Here is a 22542-nt window from a genome sequence, read left to right on the forward strand (position 1 = left end):
ATTGCGTCGCGGACGAACCGAAAACGTATTCAAAAATATTTGACATATATTTTTTAACATTTTTCATTTTCGGCAATGTATGAAAACTTGAAATTTAAAACAAACGCCGTTATACCAAAAAAAAAAAAATCGCGCTCTCTTCGCTCGCCAGGTGCGCCCAAACTTAAAACGGTTATCAAACGCTGAACTAAATTAACTAACTATTAAAGTTAAACCGTTTTTTCGAAATAGTTTTATATGTCGCCCTAATCGAAAAAACATCCGGGAAAAACGATCTCCGTTTAGTATTGCAGGTGGCGAAAGACGTGCTTGTAATATAGCCTATAGTCCCGTAAATGGATCTACCAAAATCAATCACACATATTTCACGGTCTTGGTTTAGTTTTTCGCCTGAAGTTAACGATTGCACACTAAGCGGTTTCGCAGCTGGCGCCTGGCAGGATTGTCGACAACGCACGTGTTCGCTTTGCGTCTAAATGTTCGCTTTTGCTGGACGTTAATTGGCTGTTTCGGATGATTTTTTTCTTGTTTATGACGTCATTACCATCGCTATTTTATGACGTCCTATCCGTCAAAATTTTACGACGTCATTAACGTCAGACGAAAAAACAACGGGGAATTCCCTAAGTTGAAAATTCGTAACCCCCCCCTTTTTGAATTTGTGGATACGCCCCTGCATAGCGGGTCCCTGATTCTGTTAATAATTATATATAAATAAGTAAAATCGCAACTTTTATTGTAATTTTTGGACAAGCACATTATTGCATTTGCGAGACATTACAACATAACATCATTTTTGATTTTAACAAAAAACTTTTTTGCTTTGGAGTTTCGTCTTTAGACTAAACACTTTTCTTTGGTTTCTTGTTTACCGCGCTGCAAACAGTTTTATTTACAAAATTTGGCCCAAGGCAGACGTATCCTCAGCAGTCCAGCAATTACAGAACTAGTAAAGTTGACCGACCCACTTGCGTTGAAATCCGCACGTCAGTTCGCGTATCATTAAAACCTTGACCTATAAAAAAGATCACAATTAAAGTAAATCGGCGACTTCTACCTCAACAAGTTTATGGATCGCTTCGCCGTCGGATCGAATGGCAAGGTATCTCTTATCAAGTCGATCGTCGCGATCCTCAAGATGCAGAAGGACGTCTTTCCTGTCATCCTTTCTCTCGAACAAGGGAATCTGGCGCCACTGTAAGCGATATGATAGTAAAAAACACAACTCAATACACAATATTGAAAAACTTAATATTACAAGGGCCGCATCTGAAGTTAAATGACAATTTTGGGGGGATGACGTTACAAAGCTTTCCCTACTTGAGTTTTTTACCAAAGTGGTTATAAAGTTGGTCGAATATATATCTCGAATCTCTAAAAACACTGGGCAAAAACATAGCAAGTTATAAAAAAAAGGCATTACCTTCGACATTATGTCGTGAATGCTTGCGACGTTGTCTTTGGACTTTTGCACCCTGCTTTCCAGGTGACTCACCGATTCGTAACACTTGCGGATGTAATCCCATGTTTCTGCAAAAAAATCGGAACACACAGTCACCTTGGTGTTTTAGGATGACCGCGTATACCAGTTTCTAAGACTTATGCTATGTTTTGTTTCTGGATCAGTTAAAAGTGATTTGTAAAACTTATTTTACCTCCTTCACTCCAGGTGCGAGTTCCATCTTCTGCTTCCTTCAGTTGCTCGTCAATATGCAGTAGTTGTCCGCTAATTAGAGGCGCTTCCACGTCAATTACTGTTTCCTTGATCTGCAAGCATTATAGATAATAATCAAAAGTTGGTCGTAACAGTGTGTGATAGAGTTATTTTGGTCCTCGATATGATAGAGTTTATTTTTCATATCAATTCACCAGGGGTAACTAAAAACACACCTTGTTGTACAGCACAGACGTAATCTCTAATTTGGCATGATATTTCCACAAAGTTTCGTTCTTCTCGTAGACGGAAGCTGCATTAGGAGGTATAGAGTCCACGCCAAGTGTGCTCAGGTACTTAACTTCTCGAAGCACTGAAGCCAACTAAAATTAAAATTCAGTGAAGTGTTAACAAAAAAAAACCTACGGCATGTTAGAATATTATTCAGGAAAAATGGAACCTGACGAATCAACTAATTAATATACCTCCAAATTCCTATAGTGTTTCGTACAATCAAGTTATTTATAAAAATAAGATTTAAAAAAACAACTGTAAACAGCTAGTCAAGTATAGTGACATGAATGACAAAACCTCGAACACAACATTGAATTACTTAAGCAAAAAACAACTCCATGCAAAATACCTGTGGACTAAAGTTAACCGAAATCAACTGCGAGTCTGGATCACGTGATATTAGTGGAAGGTCAAGGTTCACGTTGCACACGTCATCTGCTGTGACGCGCCACTTGCTGTATGTGTCGTCTTCGTAGCTGCGAAGCAGAAATCCCAACCGGTGTAATTTGTTTAAAAAAATCATGCTTAAATTGTAAAAATTAGTATCATCTTTCGTGATAACATAAGTAAAAGTTTCCAATTTCGACGAAAAATGCCAAAACGAGGTATAAACTGCGCGCTATTAAGTGCTATCACACAGCTTTGATCTTTAATCATAACGTTTATGTTTTTGAGTTTGATCTCCACCCCATAAAAACGGAAGCAGCAGAAATTTAAAACACAGTTATAATCCTTTAATTCAGGAAACACTTACAGCTTAAGTAGACGTAGCATTTCGTCGTACTTTTTGAAAATACGAACCGATTCATCAGATTTCAAAACCCTAAAACATACAGCAACAATTTATTATAATACATCCATGCTGTGAAATAATTAACAACTCATATTATTTATTACAGCCAAGAATGCCGAGTTTGGTCGGCTTTTATAAAATATTTTGTGATGGCTGAAATATAAAAAAAAACACATCCCTTCATTTTTGTTGTGGGACAATCTTACAGTTTATTAAATGGATAAAATAAAACAACTAGAAGAGTTGGAACAGGCTGAGGTCCCAATATAAACAATAAAAATAACAATAGCTGTAGGGACTGACGACTGCAAGTCAGGCATCACATTTTAATTAATTGTGATTAACTTCTTTATAAATCACTTACGGGTGATTAAAGAAACGAAACTGCTCATGCTGCATTTCGATTCTGCTCCTTAGTTGGGTTATCCGCTGGATGGTGCCAGACACCGGCGGCATGTTCTTGCTATTAGCATCACCAATATTGTCCACAAACTCATCGAACAAAACCTGTTCAGAAAATGACCGAATTACGCGAAATATTTGCTAAATGAGTTATTTTTAAAATTTTCAAAAAAAACAAAAAACTTTCTGACGACAAATTTTTCAAACTGTCCTGACTTAAAATCGAATAAAAGACATAATTGTAGAACGATTCTGAAAATAACATTACAACGCATAGAATGTGTATATTTACCTTGCATTTGTCCAATTCTGCCTCGAATTGGGCGAGCAGAATATAAAATATGTTCCCAGTTTCGCTGCTAATGCGCGGTCGGCCGCGCAGAGGTCCAAAGATTGCCAAAAGCTGTGAAAAGTAAAATAATTTAAAGTCTAGTGTATGTGTTGGTGACATAGAAATTCATTTTTAAATGATAGATGTGATTTTCGTTATAAGCGCATGAAATACGAGCATAAGTTTACACAGTAAATTCGGAAACTCGGACTCACTTTAAACATGGCCTCGATTCCCGAACAGTCGTTGAACGCCTGTAATATGATGGTGGCGATCCGATTCTCCAGTTCCTCTACTTTGCGCTCAAAATTGTAAAAGTCGTTTTCAAATTCCTGCGCAAATTTCACCCTTAGTGTCAATTGGTTCATATTAGTTTACAACCGTGGTTCTCAACCTTTTGTGGCTCGAGTCGCGGCACTCCTCAGCAATAATAAACACATTTGGGCACCGCTACAATATTTTTCCGTAGGTAAATCACTAGAATGTCACAATAAACGGAACTTAAACGACACACATCAACTCTGCACAACGTAGGAAGTTTTAAATGGATTTATTTCACACTAATCTTACACAAAAATTGCAAGAGTTGAGCAAAATTATATTCCTAAAGATTTTCAAATATCTCCCGTCATCCTTGGACATTAGAAATGGCACCCGAGTGTGCCGCGGCACCCCGGTTGAGAACCACTGGTTTACAATGTTAAAGCGTAGATATTAAAAACATAAGTTTTGCATCAGTTTATAACTTTGTTAACTTAAAAACATTTTTCTTGTACCTCGTTGCGTGGATCTAAGCTGTCATAGGTGCTCTCCTTGAAAATTTTCCAATGCTCGGTGAACTCGTGACTCAAGATGGCGACTTGCTCGCTTAACGAACGTCCCTTCATTCCGCCAAACTCCAGCTTCTCAAGCTTTCCCATCTCCAAGCACGTGTCGATAATGGTCTGTCGAAAATAGCAGGTGTATGTTTTTCTTCATACAGCTAACATAAAATAAATGTATTCATCGATTTTAAAGAATAAACAAGACTGTGATATCTCCCAATTAATACCAAAGGTAATACTTATGCTTATGATAGGACGTAAACTTTAAAATAGCTTTACAACTAGAGTTGGATCAATTGTAATTGATGTAATTAATTACAAGTTTTAATGTTATTGTAATGAAATTGAGGCTTTTTTTATTCTGTGCAATTCTATTTGTAATTGTAATTTGATAAAAGTTTGGATCAATACATTGATAATAAGTTTCAATGCCGAAAATTATAATTGATGTAATTAATTGTCGTTTTTAATGTTATTGTAATGTTAGTATATATATAATTGAAACATTTAAGGGAGTAGTTGTAATTAAACTAAATTAATGTAATTGTTCCAACTCTGTTTACAACCAGGGCAAACTTTACAAAAATATTCCGTTTCATCTGCAATACTCAAAAACAAAACACTTCTTGCGCACCTTGATGTCGACGATCCTGGACAGAAATACGTCAGCCCTCGCGAACACCATACTGGAGGGAAAGTCCCAGTCTTGAGGTAGGTCGCCGTTGCGCTGTGGCTTGGCGAATGCTGCGATCTGATGCTTGGTGCGGTCGTATACCTGCCTGAAGTGTCGGAAGACTCGCACTGCAACTTCAAGGCGCTCCTGAACGTCCTCCAACTCCGACTTGAAGATCTCGTCCGCAGCGATGTACACACGAGCCTAAAACGCGGACATTGTTTGTTTTGCTAAAGGTAAAGATGACTAATCAGTAATACTTTAGTAAATTTGATGAGACTGGACAGCAAGCGTTATAACATAAGGTGATTTTTTGCGGCCGTTTGCCAGGAGTTAAAATCCCTTGCTTGGCTTTTTTAAATATGACACGTATGTCTAGAACCACAGAGCTCAATCAATGCTAACGTGAATATACCTGGTCAATGAGCATGTTGTTGACCTCCTGGAGTAACACGATAACCCGAGGAGCCTTACAGTAATATCGCGAGTGCTGCCAAATGAGTTCAACCAGTCTCATAGTGGCTGTAAGGTAGCCTCGCAAATCTGTGAACGACGCCTGCTCCATCTCTTCGACAAGCGATCTCATTGATTTAAGATGAGTGTTGATGTCGTTGGCTTCGTCGAGTGCTATTACGCAGCAGAAAAGGAATTAAGTTAATACCAAAGGCCTTTGAGCATCAAGTAAATGTTTATCAATAATTATACCCATTGAAGGAAACACATTAACATGTCGAGAGCTATATATGCCGTGAGAAACATATATTTGTGCCGCCCTAATGGGTTACCAGTTTGTTTGTCAAAAGCCAACGCTAAATGCAAAAAGACTTCTTCTTGCAAGGTACGAAGCAAAGTCGGTTTCTAGCAATGTTTTTTCTAAACCTGTTTTGTTCAAAAGATAGGTGTTTAAACTAATGTCAAGCAAACAAAGCCCCCCCCCCCCCCCCCCCTTTATCCAGCGGTCAAAACTAGTAAAATTACCCAACTGCTTATAAATACACAAACTAACAGAAGGCAAAATTTTCAGTGCGCACTAGAAATGAAAAAGATTTTAGGTCAAAACCACCATCAAAATATTACACACAATATCTGACGTCGTCGAACAGCTTTTTGAAGGTCGGCCAGTAGCTACTACCGGAGGTCTGCAAGAGTCGGGACATCTTCGCTATCTTCGGGTTGTCAAGCTGGTCTTGGATCGATCTTAACGCATAAAGGGAATATTTCGCTGGTTCTATTGCCACAAGAATATGAATTAAAAATCTTATCGAAATATGCGTCAAAATTATATGATTAAAATTTAGTTTACGCAACAATACATAGAAGAGCTGGTAGACTATTTAACAAAGAATAACAGAGAGAACGTTCAATTAGAAAAGGGTTTCTCAAACTTAATTTTACCGCGGATCCCTAATTTTTTGTTTTGCTTTGCGTGGACCACGCTCTTTTTTGCTTTGCGTGGATGTTGCCTACGCAAGAAAATAACGTCCTAAAATGACGTCAAAATAGAAATAGATTTCATAAATCTGGTAATTTCGGTTCAAAAAATCTGAAAGTGAAATAAATAAATATAAATACATTCAGATCAAAAAAAGTTTCTTTAAAAAATTGAATACTTAAATATACACTATGTTTCAATGCTTTCATGAACTCCATAAAACTAGTTCACGGATTCCCAAGGGCCGACCCAAGTTTAAGAAACGCCTCAATTAGATCAAGATAAGGTGTTTTAACCAGCGTTTAAGTTTTCTGTGAACAACGTTAAATTTTTCGTAAAATTGTAAGATAATTAGAAAACACAATCGAAAAAATGACACCATAAACACTTTAACATCCTCAAAACAGTCTAACATCAGCAAACGGCTAGTGTTATACATAAATTTTACACACAGCAAGCACTGGCAAGTGGGAAATGTAAGAAATAAGTTCGTATACGTATGGTATCGAGTGATCACGCGAAATCAGATAAAAGTTGAACAACATATCTCTCTCACTGTAGGTTCTTTGCCTTGACCCTCCAGAAACTAAGCTCGGTGTTAGGCCAGGGGTTTCTACCAGCCAAAAGCTGTTCCGATGAATCTTGTTTAACAACAGCGTCAATCTGATGCGCCCATTCAATCACCGTTGACTCAATTGCATGAATTACTGGACGTTGTGAGGAGTGAAGCCTTCTGTAAAAATAGCAAACTTATTAAATTGTTTCAAAATGCATATCAGGCTACTTACATATCAATAATGTTTTTAGTATTTCTTAAACTGGTAAATGGTTTACACAGGTGGGATTATTTTTTCCAATGGTTAGCCAACACATAGGGGTGAATGTAAGGTAATAGTTTGTTTTAGTTTTCTGTTTGTATGCATTGCATATACACCTATACAGTCTAAATTTTTACAATAATACCTTCTGATAATTTTTGCAAGCTGAACAACTGGTAATAATGCATACCAACTGCGATCAAATTAGATTTTTCAAGCAAAAACTATAATTCTAGCGCAAAAAACTGTTTGCTTAAGCATCGGAGCATCCTGGCAAAAAACGTCAAATTTTGTTAAATCGTTCACAAACTAACACAAACTGTAGTGAACTTTTTTAAATTGACGTCTAGATTAAGATTTTATTAAAGTTCTGTTTTAAATTATAGCTATAGCAACATTTCAACTGTATTATATCTTTACTGGAGCTGAATACGGTATAAAGTAGCCGGCAGAACTTACCACGAAGGCCTGGTTTATACGTAAAACTGTTCAATGGATTTACAAGTAAAACTTAACATCTGTTGGCATTTAACATTATTGTGCAACATTATACTCATTGCCAAATCTACCCTTATTTTAACAATGTTTAAAAGTTCTAAGAAAACTCGTGAATAAAGTAACAACGAACCGTTTTAGGTCTTTTAACATATGACAAATAGTCCCACAAAACTTCAGAGCAGTAATGTATCTTAAATTACGCTGGTGGGTTTTCGAAAGCGTTTAACTTTTACCAAAATATTTTCAGGATCGGAGTTAAAATGGCGCAATTTCTATTCAAACAGCGACAAGTTGGCCTCGCCCAATATCATAAAGCATCTCTTTGAATACATAACTTACTTGTTATATTCCGTATCACTCTCGCTCGATGTCGGTCTGCTCTGGGATGCCGAACTTCCTCTTCCGCTCAACATCTTTTGTTCCTCATCATCTGCATCCGCTCCCAAGATTCTCCTGGACTCAACCGGCATCGGAAGCACGGTCCTTCCGGACACAAGTCCCTCCGAAACGTCAACGCGTCCAACCAGGGAGTTCACGTGGCGTGTGACGTCATCAGAAACCACGCCAGGCCAGGAGGAGTGGTTTCCTGTGTTGCCAAGCAACGTGAACGCGATCTGGAGAGGCAACGATAGAGTAAAACTTCACAATAAAATAGATACATCGGTGGATATTCACCAAATATGCGTAGGATTAACTGCTTTGTTTTTGCTCTGATTTTGGACTATGAGTAAAATATATCGCTATTTAGGCATTCAAGACTTTACAATTACCCAAATTGTATTTCTAGGAGGGTATACACAACAATGCTCCCCAGGTCTGTATATACACAACAATGCTCCCCAGGTCTGTATGTATTTTTACAACCATATTAAACTAACCAAAAAATAATAATATTTTCCTACATTAAAAAGTGTAAGCTTTAAAACTGCTGCAAATTGTGACTTTAATATGATTCATTGTAATGCATTGCAGCCGCCATACCTCGTGGACAAATGACGTCAAGTGGTTAAACGTTGTGTTTGAAAGATCGCCAACCACCAGCACATTTCGGAAGTTTTCACGTTGAATCGGAACTGTGTGTTTTCGCATTAGGTATACTGTCTTGTGTTTCATCGCTTCGCTGAACTCACGTGATATAACCACAGCGCCACCGATCTGCAATATGGTATTGTTTAGCAAAGTTTCCAACAGCTGCTGTTACTAAGCATCGCGCATAGAAGTTGACAAGTGTGATGTTATCCATTCTTTCTTACATTGTTTAAAACGTGATTCAACTAAATCACCTTAAAACAGGGTTATAGACTCAAAATAAGTATAATTACACAAAAAATACACCAAATGCATGTTCAAAGCACGTTTCAACCTTGACACATTTAGCCAACGTGACACTCCGAAAAAATGTAATGATCCTATTTGCTAAAAAAATACTTTTTAAGAAATGCAATAAGTGCCACCATACTCCTGCCTGCCTTGCTTAATATTAAGTCCGAATTAAAAATGGTAACTCGTCATGGACCAAGTAATTACCGTGTGTCACAAATGTACTACAGGACGTAAATCAAACTGAAACGCTACCTACATTGGAAATGAAAGTATAATTTATTTCATTAGTTTTACACAGTTTAAACAACTCTTTCGATAAAGATACCATACCGGCGCGGAAAACATGAGAATGAGTGCGGAGGAATCATCAAAGAACTTTTGAATAGTCTGGCGGTTTTCGTCAAGTCCGATCGCCTTCCGCCATTTATCAGGCTTGACCTTCAACGCGGTGCTCACGAACTCTTGAATGAACTCGAGTCGTGGATCGTCAGACGACATTTCCATGTCGGAATCGCCCTGCAAACAATAATAAATGTGATATAAATAAAACAAAACAGCTCGTCTGGTAATTATAATTATTCTACCAACGGTTTGACACTGAACGCTAGTACAATAAATGTAAAACACACAAAGGAAAAATGCAAGCAAAAACGCGAGCAACGAAACGATAAGAAAATAATTAGAAAATACTTATAATAATTAATAATAAATGTGAGTTCATAGAGGCGCGAGTGTACTTGGCAAAACCAAGTAAAGATACCAGACGAGCTGTTTTGCCAGCTGTTGTATACAATGACTAACTCGATCGCGGTATCATTACAAGATAGAAGTGCCAGGGCCTCGAAGTGATTAGAAATGTGCCGCCGAACTTTTATAGATTAGCAAAATAACCCATTTCAGTCTTGAGAAACTTGAATGTACACTATTTAATGGAAACTGATAATATTAGGTTGTTTACCTAACCAACGTGTAATTAATTATAGATTGTTTTTTGCAGAACGCTTTCCGCGATTTCGTTTCGACTTGTTAGTGTACCGCAGGCTACCAAACTTCAAGAATCACTGTGTTTTCCAGAAAAGGGCTAAATAAATCCATATGATTAACCCGAGGGTCATTGGTCAATACGGTCACTGTAGGTAGCTCAGTAAACATTTACTACGATTAAGACCGACTATACAAGAACTGCCGTGTTAACGTACCGAAAAAGGGCAGGTTAAATAATTTTGTTATGTATAGGACGAAAATTCGCAGACCGCGTTCCGGCATTTTTGTAAGTGGTATTTAGTCCTTGTGAGTGCTTATTAATAGACACTTACCCGACTGGCGAGTGCAAACTTAATTCAATGTCAACCCTATAGTGCTTTTTTAATTATTTTATAAAATATGCGTTTTTATACTATTGGATAGCATTATAGAAGCATAGTAGCCTACAATTTGTATATACATACTTGGTCATCGTCGCCGTTCAGAAATTCCTCCAGCAGTTTCCCGCCGCTCTTTGTCATTTTGTAGACAATCTCGATTCGTTAAAAAGTCAAATCGTTACCGTAAAATTATTCCTGTTACTTATGAAATAAATCATATGTTTTAAATGGAATTTAACAGCTCTCAAAATTAGTTAAATTATATCGACAATTATTAAACTCAACCGCAGTTGTATTACAAAAAATATTCGCTTCTCAAAAAGAGCTGGTACTTGTAATAATCGAATTGGTGCTTTAAATGTATAGGCAGATGCCATATTCATCGGTGATCATTAACTAGTCTTTTTTATTTATTGGTGCGGTTCATCTGCAATGAAACGGTAACCTATAGCAACAATTTTCTGTCTGCCCGTCACTGTCCAGCTAAGAAGTACAGTACATGTTATTGTTTGTCGCACATTTTCCAATGTTTGTCGCCCGCACATATCCCAAACAGCGTAGCATACGGCCTGGGCCGCATTATTATTATCAGACGAGACTGGAAATTCAGTCGCGACCACCCGAGTACCACTTGTAGGAGAATTCCAATAACATTAACTGGCGGTGTTTTCGCACTGACAAATATCGCAACTGTAAGTGGGGAAGCGGGCACAACTGCCGATCCTTTGCCTTAAGCTGAGTTGCTGTTTACTGACTAGCCAACCGCTCGACCCTCCTTGAAACTTGAAGGGCCTTTTCTAGTGAAAGGCCAACAGGCATTTGTTTACCTGCTACTTGTAAATAACGTGCGCTTTCACAAGTCCTTGCAACTAAAATCGAATATTATTTAGAAACGTAGCAAAACGCTGCTGTTAACTTTAAACATCACATTAATTGTTGTTTTTTCCGTATTACAATATGCTGTGGTATGTTTAATAACAACTTTAGTCTTTATCCGTTTGATTGGTTATATAAATAGATGACGTAATAAATAAGCTCGATAAGACAGACGTTCGATGCTAAAATGCTTCGCTAAAATGTACTGCCGGGCTTGATTAAATAGGAAACAAAATGTGTAGTAATTAAATTATGTATGGGTTTATTTCCTAGCGTCATACGCAGCGTCTACTAATTTTTTCATTAAAATTCATCTAAATGTCATGTTATAGTAATAAACAAATCGATAGTCCACTATTGGTACTTGGGAACACTATGCACGACGTCATGCAGTTTGATAAGGAATTGCAAAGCAAAAAAGATCAGGTAGATCGACATCATCTTGATTAAGACGTTACGATACGAGCTTGTATCATCTTCAGTTAACTGTTAACTTTCACGAAAATCTCCTAAATGCTCAATTACAATCAACAAAGCAATTTACCAGCAGCTATAAGTCCCAAATCATTTCTTGCACTCAACCCCACAAGGGTGTACACTTTATCTGGGGTAACAGGCAATGCCTTTTTCTGTTTTAAACTAAAAAACGGTTTCACTACATAGACAGAGCTCGCATGAAAATGCGTTGTTGGAGCGCGTCGCTATAGCAACCTGCAAGAATTAGTTAATTATCAACCAAAAGTTCAACACATAGAAGCGATGCGCCGACATGTGGGATGGGTTGTTTGCCAAGTAGGCCAGACGAATCGTTTTCGTTTTATTATTTCGCCAAAACCAATATAGACATGAGTGATCCTGCTGGTAACTAGCAAACGTAATTTTGTTTTAACAATGTCAGTACTTTTGTGAAGTTAGCAGTAAATCTAAAACCTTATTCAAAAGATTGCCAGCTACGTTTTTTCAACCGCGGTCAAATGTTAGCATTAAGATATAGGTAAATTTACTTCGTATTATATTTGTTTTTCGGAATTCTGTATGGTTAATGGCGACTGTATATTGCTTTTATTATATTTCTGATCGGTATATCGTATATATATATCCACAGTGCAAGCCCAGAAGTTACAAATTTTATGATTACTATTTACAAGTTTGTGAAAAAAAGAGGAAATCATAATTCATAAATTCATTGCTTCAACTACAGAAAAAACATACCGCAAATTTCCTTTTAAGCTTTTATCTCACTCGAAATCATCAAATTGCTGTTCCTTAACATACTGACAACAACAATGCCTTTTGACAACATGTCTTAAAAGCGAGCTATGTCCGCTTGTCATAAAACCTTTCAACCAAAAACGACGTTATTGCGATCACGCCCAAGCGCCCTGTTGATTTAACGCGCCGTAGAAATGTGTTCGTTGAAAACCACAATAGCGAAGGATGACTGCTGACCCAAATTGCCCTGTAATCACCTTGGTAACAGCGTTGTTTCTAAATGGCGAAATGCACACAATGGCCGCCGCCACAGAGCTGTCATAGTGAAGTGGATATTATATAGATCATATTCGCGTTCGTTGTAATTTGCTTGCTTAGACGGTTAATACTCCTGTTATGATTTACATTGAATTTGTTAATCGCACATTTTCTCGAACTGTACGTCACCTCGCCCTGGTGGGTCGTTTCGATTTCTGCAAAACATTGCGCTAACTTAATGCTTGTACATATTATCTCCTGAAATTTGCTTAAGAAGTTATAATTTCGAAAAAATACTGCATAAAATTATGATTTTCTTACACAAAAAAGGTGTTTAAATTTGAGTAAATATTAGTAAAATGCCTGTTGCTCGAAGCATCTAACAAAGTTTTTTAAGGTCGTCACAAAACAAAAGTTGAAAAACACTAGTTTAGTGTATGATAACTGTTGCCTTGCCTTAACAAAACGTCGTAAATACGCAACAAATTTGTATAAACAAGTCATTTTCATTAGATCTACGGGTACCTGATAGACTGCTACTTAATTTGTAATTCGTACAAAAATTCAAATCTGGTATCACTAGTTTTCTATGTTTATATAGACCTTCAAAAAGGATTATAGGAACATTCTATCTCATGGATTACCACAATACTTGTCTCGCGTTTGTAATTGGAACTAACTTCAAATGTCACATACGCCTGCTTTATTTAATTTGCTTTCTTTGCTTGAAAGTAAATTTGCTAAGCCAACAATTTCACATCGTATGCCACAACATCGCGCCTATTCGTACAGGCGACAATGGCCTTTATGGCATCACAACTGTGACTGCTAAGACCGTTCAATAAACACAACAATAGAGGTAACAATGAACCATTGTTAGCCACTTCTGTCTTTTAACAAACAAAAACCTAGAAACCTCAACATCTGCTCCCGCCCAACAAAACGCAACATATACAACCTTAAAACCGCATTCACATTATTCAAACCTGTTTCTATGCCAGGCTTAATGGGAGTCTTGTCAGAAAACCGACATGAAACCATAGTAATAAAATTTAGAAGCCGCAACTGAGCGTATCAATAGATCTCAAGACATTCATTTAAATGGAGTTTACTCTGTTGTAAGAATGTAATATTTGCTAAACATGATTCCTATTAACAGGCGTACATTATTCTGGTTCCGTGAATGAGTAATTGAACAAAAAAATGTCGGTCTTTTAATAATAAGAGTCACAAAACTAGATTAATGCGATCAGCGCAAAAATTGCTCCGGGACTCGTCAGAGACCTTTCCAGCGACGTGCGGTGAGCTTCTAATTTTTTTTCACGTTTACAGTAATTCTTCTTTAACAACTACAAAAACGGTATCGTACTAATAAAAAAAATTAGCAGCATGCTTTCACATTGGTGTAAAAATTAACAAAAAGAGACAGGAAAAGCAGAAAGGGCGATGTTTTAAATACAGTCACAGTCACTCCTTTTTTGAGTACCAATCTACCTGGCCTGATGCAAAACCTTTTAAATCTGGAACAGGTCTTCCTTTATTTATGACTTCAACTTTAGATTAAAGTTTAGTTTTGAAAAATCTTTCAGCGTATAGATGCTAAATCTTTCCCCCATTTTAATTTGAAAAAAAAATCCTTTACACTCCAAGAAGTCACTGTACCGTACACGTCCTATGCGGGCATTTCTAGCTTGGCGAAGCTAAATTGTTCATCATTTTATGGGCGATTTTGCGAAAGAAAAAGGCACGCATAATACAGCGTTTGGAAGTTATGTGATCTGAAGAGAGGCACAGCTTTGACGTCAAATGTTTACTACTTTAGCAAATAATATTTCCATCTCTTTGATATAACTTTCGCTTGGCCAGATGTTGACAGTTACTTAGTCACTGCCTTCTTACATTGCAAGGTGCAAAAATCTATCATAAGGCTTACGCACAACCAATACCCAGGGACTCTTCCAATGTTGTTTGAGCTTTTTCGGAGGTTCTTATATATTCTATAAAGGGTGGTTTGGATGAAAAATTCCACTTTGAGCTCCTAAGTTGCAATTACGGTATATACAAATGAATTTTATTACTAATTCTCTCTAAAGCGAAACTTTAAGCTTGTGCTATTTTGCTAGTTGGTTCACAATAAGGGTGCAAACCATATCATAACGTATATTGCAGACTACTGGTTTACTGTTAGCTTGTATAGTTTATTGCATAACAGAAGGTCGAGTAGACTCTACTCGACCTTCTGTTATGCAATAAACTATTTCCCTCTACTCAGTAGAGGGAAAGCGAAGAGACCAGAGAGGGTGTTCCACTGTTCCAGCATTATCGGGAGACAGAAGGCCCGACTCTTTTGAAGAGAGCAGGTACAAATGATTTCAGCACAAACAAGAAGAAGGCAATTAATACAACACAGCTGGAATTTAATCTCTGCCCTTATAAACAGATCTACTAAGTATAACTGCCAGGACAATCCCCGGGTCAGTTGCCGTTCTCGGCGGCTCTGGAGCTGCTAGCTGCTGATATTTGACTTGGAATATTATTTTTCACCTAATATTATATTTAGATTTGACATAATTAGTCATATGCAACTCCTTTTGATACACTTAGTAATTGTTAGATTTCTCGCCTCTAATTTACTTCTCAACCTGTTCTACGGGTGCCGGGAAGGTAGTCCGAATGTAATAATCACCTTGCTGACGTACAATCATTGTTACGTTTGTTGTTTTGTTTGGGTAGAGTTATTTTGCCTGGTTTGGGATAGTGCTATATTATGTAACGAAAGGTTTATTTTGCTCTTATTTTACTGATGCCCTTTTTTATTGCAGCACTTTGCATCTGCGTCGATTGTGGCTCAACAGATCATGGTTAAGGTGTATTTGTGTTACTTGTTACATGTGGTAATTTTTCTTTGACGCCCCTTCGTTTTCTTAATAGAAAATTGCGTCTTTCACTCGTCTGATTGTATTAAGCTTTTACCTGCATGGGCTGTCCTCGGCCACGTCAATAAGTATCATGCGAAGGAACAGAAATTGTGACATAATAAACAAGCTGAATGTGATATAGTTGCTGATTTACATTTACATTGTCAAACTAATATCTAGGTAAAGAAAGTCACGGATACCTAGCAACGTTTTGTTAAAATTGCGAGTTTTACACTTTAAGAAACTCTTGGCACTTTGCGTTGTTGCTATTTATCTAAAAAATTGCCTGTTTAATTGTTCTACATTTTAACGTGATAGCAAAAGCATATGTGCTTTATGACGAAACGTTTTTCGAAAAGAGGCGCGAGTTTCGATAAATTGTGTTAAGGGGGTGCGACCCAAAAAGTTTGATAACCCCTGGTCTATAAAAAGGTTCCCAGTATGGTTACGTTGATGTGTACAATATAGCGCGCACTTGATTTTCATTTTAGCTCACCCTAGATTTGCAGACTGGAGCTCGCTCATATTAGCGCGCACTGGATTTTTCAAAAAGCTTATTTATTGGGTACATGAATGTGCCTAATTGAAAGCTTTTCTTACACTGCAAAATCAAAATACGACTAATGTCTTTATATTATACTAAAATAAATTTCGTTTTTTCTAAGAGATGGACACACAGTTTTAAAACTTTTGTTTATTGAAAAGGTAAAAAACAATTCGCACATACAAAATATTCAGCAAACATTCGTCGAATTACTGCATCGAGTGGTGCGTTTCAAACACGCAAATGGAGGCGGCGCTGTGGAGTTGCCTACACAATATCGCGTCTGCTTTTCGTCACACGAAGCGCTACAGCGCGATATCGAGGACCACGTGGACCAAGAAGAGCATATGTCTGCATAAATTGTTAAAATCATTGATATCATGTTCAGTTTAAAGCTGAAGTATTTAACAAAAATAAGTATTCGACGTTTAACACACAAAAAATATTCAGTCCTACTGATTTTGTGACGTAGAACTACTAACCGCATAACATACACCACCAAGGGTTGTATAACAAAATTAAAATTAAATTTGCCTGGGGTTACACTTTCGGAATGAAGGCGAAAATCGATCTTTGGTTACTGTTAGTACAACCTTACCTTTGTTGCAATCACTTATATCCAGACCCTCCATCGGGTCTGTACCACAATAATTTCTCGAATCTTGATCTAAAGCTTGGCCGGAAAACTGATTGTAGCAAAGGCGAACACGTGAACGTACTCCGGCCCCACAAGGGTCCGAGCAGCGGCTCCAAGGGGTCCATGGCGCCCATTCTACAACTGACGCCTGCGGAACTAGACAAGGGCTGTCGTTGCACTTCTCTGTCACGTAATAACATTCCGGTGGTGATTTATTTTCTTCTTCTCCGTAACAAATCCTATACGTTTAAAAATATAATTAAGGGCTTGCTCTTTGTTTTACATCAGTAACAATTAAGTTTACCCCGGACAATATTAAACATTGCTCTGGCAAACTAAGCATAACATCAAATAATACCTCTGGGTTATCATCGCATTATTGACATGATTGGATTTTACACGCATGCATTTAGTGTTTACCCGATATTCTCCCAAACCCAGTCTTTTTAAAAAATAAAGAAAAAACTGAACAGCATTTAACAATACAAAGCGCAAAATAACCATTTTTAACCTCGTGTTGTTTCTTATGCCTTCCCCACATGAACTTGAACATGGTTGTGTTATCCAAGGTGACCACATCGAACAGTAATCTTCGTTGCAAGATTCCTTCTCGCGCGAGTTTAAATCACCTCCGGGACAGTCGGTAGAATTCTGCACTGTGCCTAAAGTGTATAAAAAATATGCTACCGCATTGTATTTTTAATGTTTCAACGTAGTTAGCACAGATTTAGAAATAACTTTAAAGAGTTAATTTTGTATAGATTAAGAAGGGCACTTCGTTTTTACCCTAAGGGCATAATCATTTTACATTGCAAACTATTCTTTTAAAGTGTTAAAATGGTACAATTTTGGTATTTCGTAATACGATTACAATGATTATATATGTTGAAATTATTTTTCCATATACGCAGCAGGCATTGATATCACGCAATTTTAGGCTGCCATTACCTTGTTCAATGCAAACTCGCACCCGTTGCTTGTATCCAGCACTGCACGTTGCATCGCAAAGCGACCACACAGACCAGGTGCTCCAGGTCCTTTGGCACTTCCATTCGCACAATACGCTCTGCGTGTCGTCGCCAAAACATCCAAACCCCGCCTTGGCATTCTTGCATTCTCTTTTTCTGACACGCTTTCCGTCCACACAAGGATCGCCCTCACACTCGCCCCACGAGCCCCAATTTCCCCAACTAGGCGGCGTTGGTGATACCGTCGAAAAGCTGCTACCTAAACACATTTTTATGGCTGGTTAATTAGACCTGGCTCGTCTGATTTGTGTGTGTGTGTTTTTTTTTATATCGTAGAGTGTTAAGAGACTTAGGATTGTGCGCGGAGCTTTAAAACGTTATTAAGTTTCTATGTTTTTTTACAGCAACTGTAATAGTCGACCAAAATGATAAATGTTTAATATTTTTTGTTCTTTTTATTCAACAAACATTTTCATCAATTTCAAATCATAAGCACATTACTACGATAACTAAAACTACACTCAAGGAACACAAACAGAATTAATCAAACAAACAAAAGCTAATACATGTAAATTTTAAATTATGAAGAAAACAGACATATCACCATGTTGTTTTTCCTACACAGTTTTAGAACAAAAGTTGAGTACATACATAAATGTGCTTTTTAAATTTACAATGAGACTCTCCTTGGCGTACATTAGTGAAATGGTGCCGTTGAGTATGTTCGATTGCAAAAGTTTGGTCGCGTGCTGGCAAGCGCAGCAGAACAAACAAAAGTTTCGTCCCGAATCGGATTAAGACCCTCACCGTTGGTGTTTCCACCACTTGCAGTTGTTGTGGCAGTGGGGAGGTTGATCAGGTGAATAGAAGGCTGGTAGCAGGCGTCGTAAAGTGGGAGTGATGTGAGCGCGCCGTTCCAGCAACAATAGTTCAGCGTGCAATTAAGTCTAACGAGAGATCGGGTGTTGAAAATGGGCGGGCACATACAGGCTATTAAGTGATGTTAATGGTGGGCAAAATTGAGACAACGCGTGTAATGCACAAGTGTGATTTTCAACGAACATGCACATTTAAGCGACAAACGACACTAAGTTTGTAGCAGGTTGAATTCAAAATGCATTGGCTACTATTCTTAAATTTTGTGGAAAAATCATTAAACAAAAAGACGACTTCGCCCACATTTGCTCATAATATAATTAAATGCTAGAACTCATATGTGCTTTCATGATCACTGAATACTTATTTTGTGCCTAAAATATTTAAATTTCAAAAAAATTAACTTAATTTACCTGTCTGTTATAATTGTCCCATTGACCAAACAGGCGTTCCTTCCGTATTCAGGACATTGTGAATATATTAATATGGTACCGAGCTGAAAAAAACCGAATGGACCTCCCTGATAAGAGTAAGGAACCGCTGTTGTAGTTGGCTTCGGCGGTTCTGAGGGTGCTGTAGTGCTCGGATCACTTGTTACTGCTTGTTTTGTTATAGTTGACATTGTTTCCGTGGAAATGCTCGATGTTTTAGTGAGTTTATTAAATCCAGTTGTTCTTATCGGAATTAAAGGCATTGACGTTGGCATGTAAGTTGTTGATTCAGATGTTGAGGTTTCAGTTGAATATCTTGTTGTCGACTTAAAGGTCGAGCTTTGTGAGGTTGTATCTTTTGATGTAACTGTCGATGACGCCCTTTGTGTTTGGGTTGTCGTTGCTCTTGTGGTTTCTTTTGTTGCGGTTGGCGTGCTGGGCGTGCTGGGCGTGCTGAAATACGTGAAGCTGGTTGTCGCGACAGGCGTCAAAGTTTGTGTTTTGGCTGATGTCGTTGATGGCGTCCACACTTGACTAGTAGTAGTTGTGGCAGCTGAAAACAAACAAATTTAAACACTGATCAATCGTCGCGTGTAGTCTTGACGTTGCCTGTCGCGTGTCGCGTTGTTATGCTCTACGACTAAGTGGGCGCGGTCGGAATGGTTTGTATCGGATTAGTCCCGTTCCCTGATTCGAAAACATGTGTAACTTAAAAGACAACACACCGACATGTTTATTTCACCGTCACTTTCTTCGATGTGGGCTTTTCAACTATAGTTTGAAAGAATGTTATTGTAAGGAAAGGAAATTCTCCAGTAGCCTTTTTAACTCGTACCACTTGTGTTAGATGTTTTTCAACTAACCAATTATTGCCTTTACATCATGGTAAAACGTGCTTGCAAGTAATCTTAGAGGGCATGTTTTACAAGCATTCAAATAATATTACTCTAACAACATTATTTAGGCGGCGCACTGTTCCGAATATATTTTTCCAAAGGCCGTTCGTGATGCAAGAGAACCTATGTCGAGCGGGGTACTTTTATATTAGCTACTTTTTTATATGATCGGTATATACTTTTTTATATGATCGGTCTATTATACAATTCCACTTATGGGTGACATGCCGGTCAATACTTTAATTTTATATACAAATGATTTACATATTTTCAGAGTTTAAATAAACATAAATTAATATTGTCAATAATGCCGACCCTTTTCACTTTCATTATCAAAGAAAACAACATATATTTATTTACCCGTATCTCAATATGTGTTTTATTTTATTCGGACTTCGTTATTTCGACCCGCACAAGAGTTTTTAACATCCAAAATAAAAGGTTTTTAAGAATATTCTTAAATAATAACAGGTATTGCTTCGCCTGTTGTATAGTTTTATTACAAACTCACGCTTAGGGCGATAGCAGAAAGGATATCGACTGTTGTCGAAGCAGCATCCACGAAATTCACAAGGCGTCCTGTCCAGGGCACGATGACCACAAACCTCGCGTTCTCCGTAAACTATGCACTTTTCACGTTTAGGGCATGTGCCTGTTTGTAACAAATCACGTAATGTATTTGAAAACCAGGATATATATTATATAGAATAGCTTATACACAGACCCTAAATCAGTGTATTAATTTACCGTTAAGTTAAACTGATTTACAAAGGATTGCAGATGATAGGTAAAAATAAATTTGTCCAGCATTTTGACCATGCTATGCTTTTACTTAAAGTAGACATTACGACCAAAATAAATTTTGTCTACACCCCTAGACTTACAATTGAGGGTCAGTTTATAATATAGCAAATGGTCGGACTATTATGTAAAACGTAGTATATTACTTTATAAACAGGTATTACAATAGTTCTTTAGAACCACCTTTCTTAATATAACAGAATGGGCTATGTGGTATGCCATAAACTGTAGTAGCGTTGTTGTCGTAGCAACAGCCTGCATTATGACACGAGGTCTTGTCAATCATGCCCCCGAATGGACAAGGCTGGCGAAACACGATGTTTTCCCAACAGTTGCAGTCTACAAATAAGAACCTATGTGTTATGAAAAACGATAATTTAGCAATAATGTTAGTTAAACGATCAACGACAAATAATACGCTTCTTTAAATTTCTTTTTAAAAAATTTAAAAAAAATTAAAAAAAGCATAAAATGCGTTACAAAAACAATCCGAATTCCACATGCAAATATTTTATTTTTTACCATAACCATTCGCGATTTCCAACTTTGATGTCTTTTTTAGTGTAACGCTGTCAACCTTTAATATTATTTAAAAATAAATGTAACAGACTCACCTTGGTCTATTGCATTTGTCGTTAAAACAAGGCAAATTAACCAGCAGACAATAGTCATAATATGTTTGTTTGCTTCACCTGTCATTTTTCTGTTTTTTAAATACTAAAACTGCAATTTGCTTTTTGCCTCTGATATTATTCTGTGTCGTTATGAAGGTAGATTTCTTTTTGAAGCTAGAAAGTATTTCTATTTGAATTAAAATCACTGCAACGAGCGTTTGAATTTTTTAAATCCATTTTTCTCTCGCTGTATTTTTTCCCTTTGGGTCTATGTGAAAACAATTTTGCCTTCAGGGCGTCTTCGCTACTAGACTGTCACATAAGTAATATCGACCTTATTTTATTATCCGTTGGTTGGGGATTACACAAAGCACTAAATATATTTCATGTTCCAGTTTCGTAATCGCGGTTTACGGTTTCGACGCGTACTAAGTGCAATAAGTGGCAGGTTGGACATCAAATGTTCCACATTTTTCATGTAAGGTGGGCACCTAATGAAAAAAAAACATGTTGAAACATTTTGTATCGATTAGTTTTAAAATCATAAAAATTGTGTAAAAGGTATTTAGCTCTAAGTTTTTAAATCATACGTAATTGTGTAAAACGTGACTAGCTTTAAGCCATTGGTTACCGAAACTACAACGCGTGTCTAATATGGCACGCGCCGTATTTAAAAATGGCACTCTATTGCACTTTCGAAAATTAATATATATCAAAATTAAAATTTGTATCACATGGTATAAATTTAAATTTGGTTTTATTTGTTGTAATTGTCAAAGTTATACTATACTGTTAAATAAATATAATATTGCTAAACATTATCATTCTACATAGTAGGCCTACCATTTTTTGGAAACGTAAATCCGGGACGCATATTAAAAGCTGCAAATAAACTTAATGTTGACCTAATACAAAATGATTTAATGCAACTAATTAACTTAACGGGGTTGCGGTTGTTTTATATTTTTTCAGGGGGTATTTTTTAGGGCCTCATTATGGGTGGTTTGTCTAAGTAATTTAAATCGCAACCAAAAGTAATGCCCTGTATTGTGTATAAAATGAGTCGGGTAAATACTTTCTATAATTAAAGTAGGATGCTACCCTT

At 37.2% G+C, this 22542-nt stretch overlaps 2 protein-coding genes across 2 annotated transcripts in view; both read right to left on the reverse strand.

Annotated features, from left to right (window-relative positions):
- LOC146136334 (dynein beta chain, ciliary-like) overlaps positions 1 to 10567 on the reverse strand; it is a 70394-nt gene extending 59827 nt beyond the window's left edge. The window contains exons 1-18 of the mRNA XM_083396065.1: positions 10491 to 10567; positions 9373 to 9558; positions 8701 to 8874; positions 8059 to 8333; positions 6960 to 7133; positions 6053 to 6168; positions 5387 to 5598; positions 4933 to 5175; positions 4251 to 4418; positions 3690 to 3806; positions 3436 to 3546; positions 3106 to 3248; positions 2703 to 2771; positions 2298 to 2424; positions 1891 to 2037; positions 1656 to 1767; positions 1424 to 1530; positions 1058 to 1195 (exon numbers count right to left, since the gene is read on the reverse strand). Coding sequence (XP_083252191.1) covers positions 1058 to 1195; positions 1424 to 1530; positions 1656 to 1767; positions 1891 to 2037; positions 2298 to 2424; positions 2703 to 2771; positions 3106 to 3248; positions 3436 to 3546; positions 3690 to 3806; positions 4251 to 4418; positions 4933 to 5175; positions 5387 to 5598; positions 6053 to 6168; positions 6960 to 7133; positions 8059 to 8333; positions 8701 to 8874; positions 9373 to 9558; positions 10491 to 10547 — 2676 coding nt within the window. The 5' untranslated portion in view covers positions 10548 to 10567. The remainder of the gene's footprint in view (positions 1 to 1057; positions 1196 to 1423; positions 1531 to 1655; positions 1768 to 1890; positions 2038 to 2297; positions 2425 to 2702; positions 2772 to 3105; positions 3249 to 3435; positions 3547 to 3689; positions 3807 to 4250; positions 4419 to 4932; positions 5176 to 5386; positions 5599 to 6052; positions 6169 to 6959; positions 7134 to 8058; positions 8334 to 8700; positions 8875 to 9372; positions 9559 to 10490) is intronic.
- Positions 10568 to 16404: 5837 nt separating this feature from the next.
- On the reverse strand, positions 16405 to 21522 carry LOC146136335 (uncharacterized). The gene is made up of 10 exons (XM_083396207.1): positions 21516 to 21522; positions 21007 to 21162; positions 20526 to 20674; positions 19495 to 19660; positions 19109 to 19292; positions 18627 to 18766; positions 17800 to 18078; positions 17363 to 17513; positions 16813 to 17090; positions 16405 to 16565 (listed from the first exon to the last, which is right to left on the reverse strand). Exons 1-10 carry the CDS (start codon positions 21520 to 21522, stop codon positions 16405 to 16407), a joined length of 1671 nt encoding a protein of 556 aa, XP_083252333.1.
- Between the last annotated feature and the right edge of the window lie 1020 nt (positions 21523 to 22542).

This window comes from Ascidiella aspersa, chromosome 8, assembly GCF_963924565.1.
Source record: "Ascidiella aspersa chromosome 8, kaAscAspe10.2, whole genome shotgun sequence".
NCBI lineage: Eukaryota > Metazoa > Chordata > Ascidiacea > Phlebobranchia > Ascidiidae > Ascidiella > Ascidiella aspersa.

Excerpts from the sequence above, each read along its gene's own strand:
- LOC146136335 (XM_083396207.1), bottom strand. Across the intron at positions 19,661-20,525 it reads ATCGCCCTAAGCGTGAGTTT|TCAAGTGTGGACGCCATCAA; the intron begins GTAATAAAACTA and ends AACTACTACTAG. Across the intron at positions 18,767-19,108 it reads GGGACAATTATAACAGACAG|ACTTAATTGCACGCTGAACT; the intron begins GTAAATTAAGTT and ends ATCTCTCGTTAG.